Consider the following 12,323-nt stretch of genomic DNA (forward strand, 5'->3'; position numbering starts at 1 on the left):
GGCCTGGTGTGTGACAAGAGCAAGCTGCACGAGTCAGAGAGGAATGTCAAAGACACAGGGGCAGGAGGCTACCGATGCTCTGCTGGCCAGGGCTGGCATTCCCAAGGGGCTCAGGCTGAAAGGCCTAGAAGAGGTCAGGAATGCAGCGCTTGGCCTGCCTGAGGGAAGCTGAAGCCGAGAGCCCCGCGGAAAGCGGGGGTTTTGGAGGACTACCTTCAGAGAAAGACTGGACTAGGGATAAGACCCACTTTTTCATAATTAGAACGCTGCTTTGTCTTTGCCTGGGCACTGAATTAAAAAAGAAAACAGGGGCACCTGGGTGGCTCAGTCGGTTAAGCACCAACTCGTGGTCTCGGCTCAGGTCTTGATCTCAGGGTAGTGAGTTCAGGCCCCACGTTGGGCTCTGAGCTGGGCGCGGAGCCTACTTTAAAAAAACCAAAAACAACAACAAACAAATCACCCCCCTGAGATTTGGAAACCACAGGTGGGCGTAGGGTTTGAATATTCAATTCCCTAGAGGCCCCGACACCCCTTGGGCTGAGAAAGATGTGTTTCTAACCCAGCGGCAGGCAGGCATCTGCTGCAAGCAAACACAACCCTTCTGGAGCACACGCCCTCAGTCCAGGGTCATGCAGGCCAGGCTCTATCAGCCAGGAGTATAGGGTCCCAAATTATATCAGATCCACCCAGAACAACCCACTGTGAGCTAGAATCAACAGGAACAGGAGATGTGGGCCGCTGAGAACTCCCTGTGATAAAGGTAGTACAAAAGATGAAAAAAGACAAGTATAGTCAAATGATTAAAGAACTAAAAAAAGAGATTAAACACATAAAACAGAAATAAGATACTATTCCCTAAGTCAGATTTTTTTAAAAGAAAAGGTAAAAGATTTATCAGATCTGAAGAGAAACCAGAGTATAGGAAATCAGGTTTTTTAAAGAACCAAACAGAACTTTTGAAAATAAGGTAGGTAGCCGTAAAAATTAAAACTCAATGAGGGGTTCGAGAGCAGACTAAACACAGATGGACAAGCAAATAGTGAACCAGCAGACAGATCTCAAAATGTAGCAGAGAGAGGAAGAGACAGGAAATATACTAGTGCAACGGTGGGACGCACAGAATGGAAGCCCCAAGAGGAAGTGCAGGCAAAGAGACCCCGAGGGATAGGGGGCAGACACACACCCCGAGCTAACGACTTGGAACTTTTGTGAAATGAACACAGATGGGGATCCGCAGGCAGAAAGCGCCAAAGACCACAGAAAGGTGGTCTCAGACACCTGTGCCCGGCACACAGCGGGCCCCGGGCAACGCTGGCTCCTTCCTCTGCAGCTCGTGCTGGGCACTCCTTCCCGCCAGCTCTGTCAGGCCTCTGTCCCAGCCGGCCATGCCCTCCCTTCCCACACTCTGCCGGGCCTTTCCAAGCCCCGTTCCTTGGCAATGAGGATCAGTTTTTAAAAGTCATCCCCAAAGGCCTGGGGTTCTCTCCCCTGGAGAGAAGTGGGGTGCAGGGCATCGAGGCCCGCCAGTCTACTGGCCAGAGGGAACAGTGAGGTCAGACAGAGGCCCCCAGGGGTTCAAGGACCCAGGAAGCCCAGATGTGCATGAGGCCTTTACCAAGAGAAAGAACTAACCTGAGGACACAAGGAGTGGATGGAGAGGAAAGCCTGAGTTCCTGACTCTGCACAAGCTCAATCGAAAATGCTGAGGAGAGGTGAGGGGCTGGAGAAAAGTGGCTTCAACTCTAGCTGAGGGGCAGACCAGGGGCCAGAGGGAAAGGAACCCACTTCTCGGAGGATGAAGAGGCCTGCAGTGGGGAGACAAGGGCTGGGAACCCCAGCTCAGGTTGCAGGAGGAGCGAGCCTGGCTCCGGAGGGCAGCCACAGGCGCCTGGCCGAGCGTGTGTGGAGCTTTCCAGGGTGACCTACCCGAGTAAGGTGAGAACCTGTAACTGAGCTCTCCCAGCCGGGTCTCTACTGGGACCTTCCACTCTTCAGAGAGACACCTGAGGCTTCTGAGCAGCCATCCTAGGGCTGCATCCCGGACCTGCGCATGGGGAGGTAGGGAGCGGAACCCAGCAGAAGGAAGAAGCCAGAGAAGCCCATTCCACACCCAAGGGCTTACACAAGGAGCTACCTCCATAACTCTCATCTGTTTTTGGGAAGGGGGTGGTCCTCTCCCTAAAATCTTTCTTCGCTACTTAAAGGAGTAATATGTGTATCACAGAATGTTCTGAAAATGCACAATAGTATTTTCTAACATCCATTTTGTGTCTCGTTTTATTTCCTTTCAATTTTTTCCAGTATACACACATTTAACATAACTGGTATCTGTCTGTACCGTCTGGGATCCTTGCTTTTTTCCAAGTCATCTTATATGGAAAAATTTGCCAGTCTTCATTCAAGCATGTAATGAAATTTCATGCACCACTTTTAACAGCTACATAAATTGCATTTTACAGCTGTAACAAAATTTATTAAAGTGATTACCCGCTGCTGGTTTTTTAGGCTGTTTCAGGTTGTTTGCTGTTTTACATGAGAACCACACTGGGTTCCTTCACGCATCTTTCAAGACCCACTTCCATTCCCACCTCTTCCAGAAAGCCTTCCTAGATGCCTTCAACACCTGGCAACATCTCCCACCTGTGAACTCCAACCACCTGCGGTGTGTGTCTGACCAGGGCCAGCACGGAGCCCTTGTGTCACTCGCTGCTCTCTGTCCCACAGTGGTGGGCTGGGACTCCGCGACTCTACTGCACAGAACCCTAGGGAGCCCCCCAGCACCCTGCACACAGCGGATGATCAGTACATACGGACAGCTTAGACCCCAGACCCCTCAGACCGCAGGAGCCCAATGAGCTCCACTTGCCGAAGCGCCCGGGTTGCAGGTGCCCACAGTGGCCTGGTCTGACATTTTGCTTCTTCACTGGGCACCAAAAAGGTAATAAACCAGCCTCCCTCAGTCTGCCCTAACTTTAAAGACACAGTCATCTCCCCGTGAAAGTCTGGAGCTCCAGTCAAGACAGCCAAGGCTGAAAGGTTCGACTCCCCTCCCAAGATGACTAAAGCTTTGCAGCGTGCACAATGCCGGGGACCAGCAACTGCCCAGGTCCCCACCCCAACACATTGTGGCAGGGAAAGTTCCCGGGCTCTGGGGCCGGACCCTCAGGGTTTCAATCCCAGTACCATAGCAGCCAGGCAGAGCAGCAGACGCCTGCCTCGGGGTTTTCAACGGACACGGCGCCGGGCAGTGCAAAGGGGCTGGTCACAGCACACCCCACTCTAGATGCCCTGTGCACCGCACCCCTGCAGGGCGGCCACTCTTCACAGAAATCTGCACCTCGCCTGCACAGAGAACTGCATTTGCAGTCTCTGATCCACAGACATTTAAGTCGAGACTCCATGTGGCCTTCCAGGCTCCCCAGCTGCAGGGCACCGTCCCCCCGGCTCCTCCATGCCACGGGGGCAACTCTGTGGTGCTGCCATGCATGAGATCCCAGCGCCGCCTGGGACATCAGCCTCCCAAAGTCCTTTTGCTAACAACACTGACTCCAGGAAGTCAGAATTTTGTCCTCCCGCCTCTGCCGCCCCTCCATCCTTGCTCCCATGACGCATCTGGAAGAGGCTGAGCTGCACGCGTGTCCCTCTCCCCGGCAGCATTTTAAGGCAGGGGTAGGTTATTCACTGCAGAGACTTGCTGATTTGCACCGAACTCCCCATCTGAAGACAGCGTGAAGACACCCAGCTTGGTGGCCGACTGACAGCTGCAGGAGGCGTGTTTGTGGCCGAGAGGGACTTAGGCCCCGCCCCTAGTCCTCAGAGACTCGCTGAACTACCCGAAGGCAACACCCTACAGACCCCCCATTCCCCTGAACTCCCTTGACGAGGTGGGCACGGTTAACACCCCCGTTACATCCATGAAGAAAACCAGCTTAAATCAGAGGTTAAGCAGCCTGCCGGGGTATCGGGCTATTTGGTGGCAGAGTGGGGATTCCAATCCAGGCCATATGTCAGGTGGCGAGTCTTGAACACCAGGCTAAGTACAACCGCCTTAGCGGCCAGCACAGCAATCCAGACTGCTTTTCCTGAGGGCCTATGGCCGTCAGCTCACCAGCTGAAGCCTCCCCCAGAACCTTGCCTCCAAAACCGACGACAACTCGCAAGACCGTCTGCCACAGATGATGCCTCTCCCCCTTCAGCTCAGTTTAGCAAACGCTTTGTGCGCCCAAGGCGTCTGGCACGGCTCTGGCTCTTGGGGCACAGGGGCAAAAGTCCCTGCCCTCTAGGGACACTGCATGACTGCTACAGATGAGGAAGGGAGCCAGGGGTGGATGGTATAGGGCTGAGGGCTTCCTGAAAGAGGCAGTGACCTAGCTCACCTTGAAGGCCGAGTGACCCTCCACTTTCCGGGCTACCACGCCCTGTCCGGGAGCCTCAGACACGCCGGACCAAAGGCTGCGCACAGAAATACTCTATCTTCCCAGTCCCTGGGCTGTTGGTCGGCCAATAACCTCCATGGAAACGCTCCTTGGAGAGACACAGACACGCATGGGCACAGATATCCCGACCTACCTGTGAATTCGTCTCTGGGTGCCAAAGACCCAACTCAAATCCCACTCTGTGTATGCAGTCATCCCCAAGGCAGGAGTGTGCTCCCCTCCTCTGGGTTCTCACAACATGTCAGTGGCTCTAAGGGGGCACACACATGCCAGCGGGAGACACACACACATACACACACATGCACATGCACACAATCCTTGTACACGCGAACAGGCAATAAATATCTGAATTCAATCACATAGGACGGTTTGCTTAGATGCTTGAAGTCTTGGCATAACTGTCTGGCCTAAAATGCCATGACCAAGTCAAAGCAAAAAATACATAAGACACAACTGAGGTAAAACGGTGGCGTGAAAAGGGGCCTGCAGGCTGAGGAACCTGGGAAAAGCCCACTTTGCCTTCGACCCTCACGTCCTTATCTGAAGACCAAGGCTGGTCATGCTTGGCGAGTGCCCGCTCTATCACAAGGCCACTGTGCAGAGTCAATACGGCACCACTCATGAGGCACCTGCACAGGGCCTGGTACACGGGGCTACTCGGCAGTGCCAGCTATGGTCACCTGGGTCAAGGGCACATAACACTCTCAGAGTCAGCGGCAGCGCAAGGGCAGGCAGATCGGCTCCCAGCAAGCGGGAGCCCTCACGTAGTGTTTTTCGAACCTCTTTGTCCGTGGCCATGATAAGTCTCGCACTGCGGCCTGGTATACACAAACTGAACAACGACCGCAATGAAATTCCCCGGCACGCTTCTCCTCGTGACGAGGGCGCACACGGACACGGTCTCTTTGCTCTTCTCTTTCGATTTCACATCTAAATTGATTTCGCACACCGCCTACAGGGTGCCCTCACTCACCCAGGGTATCAGAGCCGCTCTCCACGGTCTCGTTGACCTTCCTTGCAACTCTGGCCACGGCCTCACCCATCTTCTTCAGCATGCAGGCGAGGGGGTCCTGCTGCCAGCCACCAGGCCGGTCTGCTGCTCACAAGGGAGCCTGTGCCTGGGGAAGACACAGGGCCATGAAGCGCCCGCCCCCCCCCCCCCCCCCAGGGACCCATCCCTGAATCCACCCTCCTGTGGGACCCAGGCTGCAGGAAGCCTGCAGGGAAGGGCCCCCAGGCCACTCACTTCCTCCCGAGGGGCCCAGAGACCAGGCCATACGCAGCTCGGCCTTCGGAGCAGCCGATGTGCCCATCAGAGGGTGGATCCACACGTGTGACCTCACCGGACACAGGGCAAGCGCCTGAAACAGTGGCCAGACGGGTGTGAGGGCCCAGGTATGTGCTGCCTGTGACTCACTTAACAGGCGGAGCAGAGGGGAGGAGGCGGAGCACAGCTCTGGGCTGGTGCCCTGTCCACAGCCACCAGGACAGGTCCCCTAGCTCCCAGTTCACCTCACCCGGTACCTCTGCGGGGTCCCTCTTGCTTGCTGGGGAGTGGGGACACAGAGGCAAATGCAGCCGGTCTGACCAGTCAGAGCTCAGTCTGGTTGGTCTGTGGCCTCTAAGAATTCCCTTCCCACCTGTCAACGTGGAGGGAAGGCTACGGTTTTATACGGCTTTAGCCAGCAGACCTGATGATCAGCCTGGTGCAGAGTTTATCCGCCAGAGCCAGAAGGAAAAAGAGGGGGTGGGGTGAGGAAACAAGAGAAGGGAAATTGGATCACTGGGGGAGAGAAGGCTTAAAGAAGCTTGTGGAACACAATCAAAATTCTTAGGTGGCAAAGACATGAAAGAGCAAACGAGACAGGTCTCCAACTCCCTGTTTATTACAGAGAAGGAAACTGAGGCATAGAGAGGGACCAGATGACCTGGCCAAGGTCAAAGAGAGTAAATGGCAACAATCTGGCCAGCTCAGCTCCACATCCAGTGCTCACCTCTTTACAAAAGTTGCCCCCCGGGGCGCCTGGGTGGCGCAGTCGGTTAAGCGTCCGACTTCAGCCAGGTCACGATCTCGCGGTCCGCGAGTTCGAGCCCCGCGTCAGGCTCTGGGCTGATGGCTCGGAGCCTGGAGCCTGTTTCCGATTCTGTGTCTCCCTCTCTCTCTGCTCCTCCCCCGTTCATGCTCTGTCTCTCTCTGTCCCAAAAATAAAAAAAAAAAAAAAACAAACAAAAAACAAAAAACGTTGAAAAAAAAAAATTAAAAAAAAAAAAAAAGTTGCCCCCAACACCGGCAGCAGCACCCCAGGGACAGAATGAACTTGGGGCCAAGGTCAGTGCCCATTCCCAGCTTCAAAGACAGCTAGGTTGCTCAATGAACTCGCCCTGAGGGTCAGAGGCAGAAGCATGTGAGGACAGAGAGAAGGGGGTGAGGGTAGTGCTCAGAGTTGCTAACAGACACCATGAAAAAGGCCCTATGTGCTCAGTGACACAGGAAGGGCAGGCAAGACTGAGCTGGGGCTGGCCAAGCCCCCCTTCCACTGAGTGACAGGGGTGAATTCCGTGTACCGGTGCATCTCACCAAGGAGGCTGACAGTGAAGGTTTGAGACACACAGTGCAGTGGGAAAAGACTGTTTTTTGAAGACAGGTCTAGTGCCCAACTCTGCCATTTATTAGTTCAGAAGCCCTGGGAAAGATTCCTAACTACTCTCAGCTGTAGTTTCTTCATCTGAGAAGGAGATCTTAGTAACACCCACCTCACTGGATTCATATGAGGACTGAACAGAAATACATACATCTTTCCTGGGCCCAGGGCCCAGGACATGCAGGTCTGAACAACTTATAAAGAGGATAAAACAGTACACATGCAGACATGACACTGGCCTCTAATCCCAGTCTCATACCCATGTGACTTTGAACAAACAACTCAGTGGAACTCATCTTTGAGGAATGACTAGAATCTCCCTCTCCACTTCCAGGAAGTCCTCCCTGATTGCCTTGGCCCTCAGTGCTTTCTCCTCCCTCTGAGTTTCAGCAGCACTTAAGGTCTTAGCACAAGCCACTTGGGTTGTTTATGAGCATTTTACAGTATACATATTTGTCTCCCCAGTCAGCCTGTGTGCGGCTTGAGACAGGGAGCAGAACTACACTGTGCTCTCCCCCTGCATTTTATACCACATGCTGAATACAGATGCCTAGTTAGTATCCTTCGGTGGTGATGATGATGATCAACAGCCACCATTTGGGTTTCAGATCTATATACAAGCCAGTGGATTCTTATAATAAATCTAAGGCACTGTCTAAATGAGAAGGGTCCTATAGTCAAATGCCTACAAGTGCTAGGTAGGCAACTTGCGTAAGGCGGGCCAGGGTGGGACAGTGAGGAATAGTGGTGACTATGGCAAACTAAACCCAACACTTCCACCATGCTGCCCTTAGGACCATCCCTTAAGCCTGAGTCATAGCAATGTCGTCGGGGTCTTGGCGACTTACTCTAACCCCTATGAATGGGAAAACTGAGGGTCCCAGAAGGGAGGTAAATGAGCTAAATGAAAACAGAAACCTAGGCCTCCTAATCCCAGCCTAGGAGTCTTCCTACTGTCCCATGTTCCTTCCTTGCCCTATCTCCAGTATTTGTCATCAATAATCACAAACATGTATTGAGCATCCACTAAGGTATAGGGCATAAGAATGAAGAGGACAGAAATACAGGATAGAGCTCTGACTTGTGATTTTCATGGAGAGCTTTCTAGGAAACATACCGACGCAATCCTGGCCACACGGCACAAGGGCAAGAGAAGGTAGATCTCTAAGCCGCCCAGGGTCTGTGCTAGCCCTGAGTGGGATTCCCTAGGCTGATTTACTTTCAACCAGGCCCTATACTTACAATTCTACTAGCTGTCACCGGGTAAGGTGGGGACAGGGCGGGGGTGCCACAGACCATTGAGCCCACTGATGAAAACCAGTCAAATTAAAAACCTCACCCCTGGTGGCAAGCTAAGACACTCTATGGTGTGGGTCGGAGAATGGGCATCAAAGCAGGAACAGGAGTGACCTGCAAAGTCTGAGAGGCAGAGCAGGTAACTAGGAGGAAGGGCCCCGTACAATCCAGATGATGCTCTGGGTAGCACAGATGTACCCTAGACCTCCAAGAAGTTCCTGCTGCCTAAAATCGCCACCCTCACTAACTGGCCAGGAAACCCCCTTCCCCTCACCTCACCTCCCCTCTCAAGGGAGAATTCCTTCATAAAGTCCAGCTGATTGTCCCTCTCCCAGGTCAGATGACAAAGGCTTGTCCCTCTGGCACAGAAAGGACTGTGAAATAGGAGCCTGGCAGGGCCAGGTATGGCATAAGGCCCAAGATGGGAGCAACGGGCCCAGACTGAGGGAAGACCAGATGGGATGATGGGAGCCTGTACTGGGTCCCTAAAAGGGCACTGCAAGGTTGTCCAACTTCACTGACTGCTCCCTTTAGATCCAACCCAATACTAGTCCTCTTTGACCCCAAAAAAAAAAAAAAAAAAAAAAAAAAGGAAGATATATTTAGCATATAACAACCCCAAAAAGGAGGTAGAGATAAAAATAAAGTTGCTCCTGTTTTCTGTTTTCGAGAAAAATAGGAAACTTTCTGGGTCACATAAGTGGCACAGAGAGCTAAGGACCTACTTCTAACTGAATGCAAAGGCCCCTAGGCATGGCTGCCCCCAGGGTATCAGGGCCCCTGTCTATATAAACAACATGAGTCAGCCAAAATCTGCATGTCAGCCCCATTCTGGCCACCAAATCTCTTGCAATCCTACAAAAGAAATGTTATGCTGGCCAGTGGAAGCAATCAGCATGCAAGGGAGCCCTCCTGGAACCAGAACCCACCTACAGGACCCCAGGATAACCCCACAGGGTCAAGTCTGGGCTCCTTGAGGCATCTGGCCAACCCCACAGGCAGAGGTGATGGTAGAAGGAAGTCAGAGTGTCCCCAAAGGACTGCAGGGAAGCCTTAGCTAATTTCAAGGCAAGTGCTCCAAATCGTGGAGACCCTGGAGCACAGGGTCCAAAGCCATACTCGCTGCTGCTACCCCAGCAACACATTCCTCTCCATACACCCCCAGCTCCCCTTTCCTCAGAGTGCGCATCATAGTCTCAGGAAATGTCTAAATCCAGCAAATATCTTCTGGGCACCTCCTAAAAGGCCCACACAGGGGGAGTCAAGTTACAGACACAGGGCATGGGCCAGAATGAGCCTCCCCTGACTAGGAGAAACTTAGTGACAAAAGGAAGAATGAGCCAGATGCCGGCAGGGCCATGATGCCAGGCCCAAGGAACATGTGTGCCCTCTGCATGAAGGAGAGAGAGACATGGTCTGAGCAAAGGGACCCAAAGAGATCAGAGAAAGAGGGAGACAGGTAGCCAATTTGTCTGTCCCCAGACTGCTGGGGGAGGGAGCTGTAGGACCTCCTAGAACTCTGTCCTCCGTTTTTCTGCAGTGAGCTAGGGAAAGTTTTTTGAGGACAGCCTAAGACCAGAGTTTGGAAAGTTATCAGTGTTTGTGAGCAGCCGCATTTGTAAAACGGAAATTCCACCTCCCTTGCTGGGTTTTGAAAAGTAAATGAGATATAACTTTCTAGAAAGGTCTTTGCAAACCTTAAGCACTTCCCACACTGATGCATGACGAGTCGGTGATTGAACAAGTACAGACGGTAAGTTAGGATATAATAAACTGAATGCCAGAAAAGTTGTCTTCCTTTGTGGGAGCTGGCAACAGGCCCTCCTGGATCTATAACCTAGCTTCACCGGGAGACAAGGCTGGAGGAGGGAGGATTTTTGCTTAAACCCTGACTGCAGCCCGCTGCTGGGGCTCCTGTCATCACCAGTGAGAATACTACCTTATCTGGAGCCCCGAGATCCCTGCAAAGGAGCTGCTGCGACACCCCTTCCGCACCAGCTGCTCCTATATTTAGTTACTGGTGTGGTCACTTGGGAACTTTAGAGCCTGGCAGCCGCTCCAAAGGGCAACTCGAGCCTCTTGAGCCATGTGTGCAAGCTTCCCCACCGCTGGCTCCTGCGGGTCCTTCCGGCCACGCCAAGCGGGGGAGCAGGTGGGAAGGTGAGAGGCTGAGGGCTGGATGGTATCCAAATAGCCCCAAAAGCCCTCGAGACCTGGACAGGGTTGACCCACTTTTCCACCCAAGGGAAAGCAGTCCGCTGGGGCATGAGCGGGACGGGCCGGCGCCTGGTTTTGAGCCTTGGGGTTCGAAGCGCCGTGCGCGCTCTGCTCCGGGCACCTAGGCATCCTGGGACGGCGTCTCTAAGGAGTGTGCGCCGGGGCCAGGCCAGGGTCCCCGCGCCTGGCACAAGGGGCCCGCCTCACTCGTCTACCCCACCCCCCGGCGCCCGCAGCCAATGGCTCCTCGTCGCCGGCCCCCGGCTCTCGCGGCAGGCGGGGACTGGGAGAATAAAGCAGGCAGTGGGGGAACGCTGATGCTAGCCGAGGGCCGAGGACTCCCGCGCTGCCCGGAGGCCAGGAGGCATGCTCCGAGGCAGGCGTCTGCAGGCCCTCAGAACGGAAGCAAGCCCAGAAAACGCTGCTTCAGGAACGAAATACACAACAGCTTCTACCGGCAAGGGCGCCTCCCGCGGGGACCAAGGCCCGGCACCGCTTCCCCGGTCTCCCTATTCCCTGCCACCGCTGCGCCCACTCCCGCGAGCCAACCGGGGTCCAGCAGCAGTTTGCAAACAGGAGCCGGCACGTCGCCGGGCCCCTTGGCACTGCAGAAGCCGCAGCTGATGCACCGCTGCTCTTTCCACCCGGTGACCTGGGGGAGGGGTGAGGACGCTGCAGAAACGGGGGCACTTCTCTCCCTCTCGCCCCCAGCCCTCCAGCGCTCAGCCTCAGACTACATTTACTTTGCGGGGCACGAAGCGTGGGGACCCGTTCTGGGCCGCTCTCTGCTCCACTTACAGCGACAATGCCTCCTAGCGCCCTGCGCAGCGCAGTCACGCTCCCTCGGCCGCCGGCGGCGCCCCATGCAACAGCGGCGCGCTGGAGCGGGCGGGGCGCGGAGCGCGGGACCGCGGGCTCTGCGCGCACGACCGCTCGGCCAATCGCCGCGCGGGCATAGATGCCGGGGCGGGAGCAGGCCGCGGGCCCGGGCCGCGCGCAGCCAATCAGTGAGCCGGTCCTCACGCTGCGCCCAGGAGCGGCGCGCGCGGAAAAGCGGCCCGCGCGCTCTCGTCCGCAGGGTGGATCCGCTTTGTGTGCGGCTTCTGGAGGGAAAACAACGAACGTGGGTGTAGACGGTTCGAACGCGTCGCACAGACCCCGAAATCAATAAATAGGACTGCAGATTCTTCTCGACAGAATAGAGTTGAATTAGCCAGATCAGGGGCACTTTGAGAAACGTGAAGATGGGGGGATAGAAAACTTTTCATGTGATGACTTCAGCTGCCCATTCGGGTTGTTAGAGACAATTGTGGCTGCACTAAGTTATCTCACCTTTCTAAATTCCAGCATTCTCCTCTATACAGTAGGAATTAAAATACATAAATACTTTACAGGGGTCACTGTGAGGATTAATACATGAAATGTTCCGGGCAGCGCTGAGCATGACAGCTCAGGGAAAGGTGGCTGCTTCACAGGTCTTTATTTATGGAGGACCCACCATATACCCTTTACAAGGCACTATGGAGACGACCAAAGAAGCGAGGCTCCTGACTCAACCCATGACAATGATCAACATGTCAAATGCTCTAAAAGCGTGTATTAAATACGTAGGAGTTCTGAAGAAAGAACATTTAACTCGGCCTCCGGGGACTGGGGCAGTCAGATAAGGAACACACATTCCCCTGGGTCTTGATGGATGTTACGGGTTGAATTGTCTTCCCAAAAAGAGGTA

At 54.2% G+C, this 12,323-nt stretch overlaps 1 protein-coding gene across 4 annotated transcripts in view; it reads right to left on the reverse strand.

Annotated features, from left to right (window-relative positions):
• LRRC20 (leucine rich repeat containing 20) overlaps positions 1-11,455 on the reverse strand; it is a 92,125-nt gene extending 80,670 nt beyond the window's left edge. For all 4 annotated transcript variants that reach the window (XR_006209059.1, XM_042960327.1, XM_042960328.1 and 1 more), the window contains exons 1-2: positions 11,390-11,455; positions 5,410-5,554 (exon numbers count right to left, since the gene is read on the reverse strand). Coding sequence is in view for 3 of the 4 variants with exons in the window: in XM_042960327.1 (XP_042816261.1) it covers positions 5,410-5,491 (82 nt within the window). In the remaining variant the exon portion in view is untranslated. The remainder of the gene's footprint in view (positions 1-5,409; positions 5,555-11,389) is intronic.
• Positions 11,456-12,323: the final 868 nt, after the last annotated feature.

Source organism: Panthera tigris, chromosome D2, assembly GCF_018350195.1.
Source record: "Panthera tigris isolate Pti1 chromosome D2, P.tigris_Pti1_mat1.1, whole genome shotgun sequence".
Taxonomy (NCBI): domain Eukaryota; kingdom Metazoa; phylum Chordata; class Mammalia; order Carnivora; family Felidae; genus Panthera; species Panthera tigris.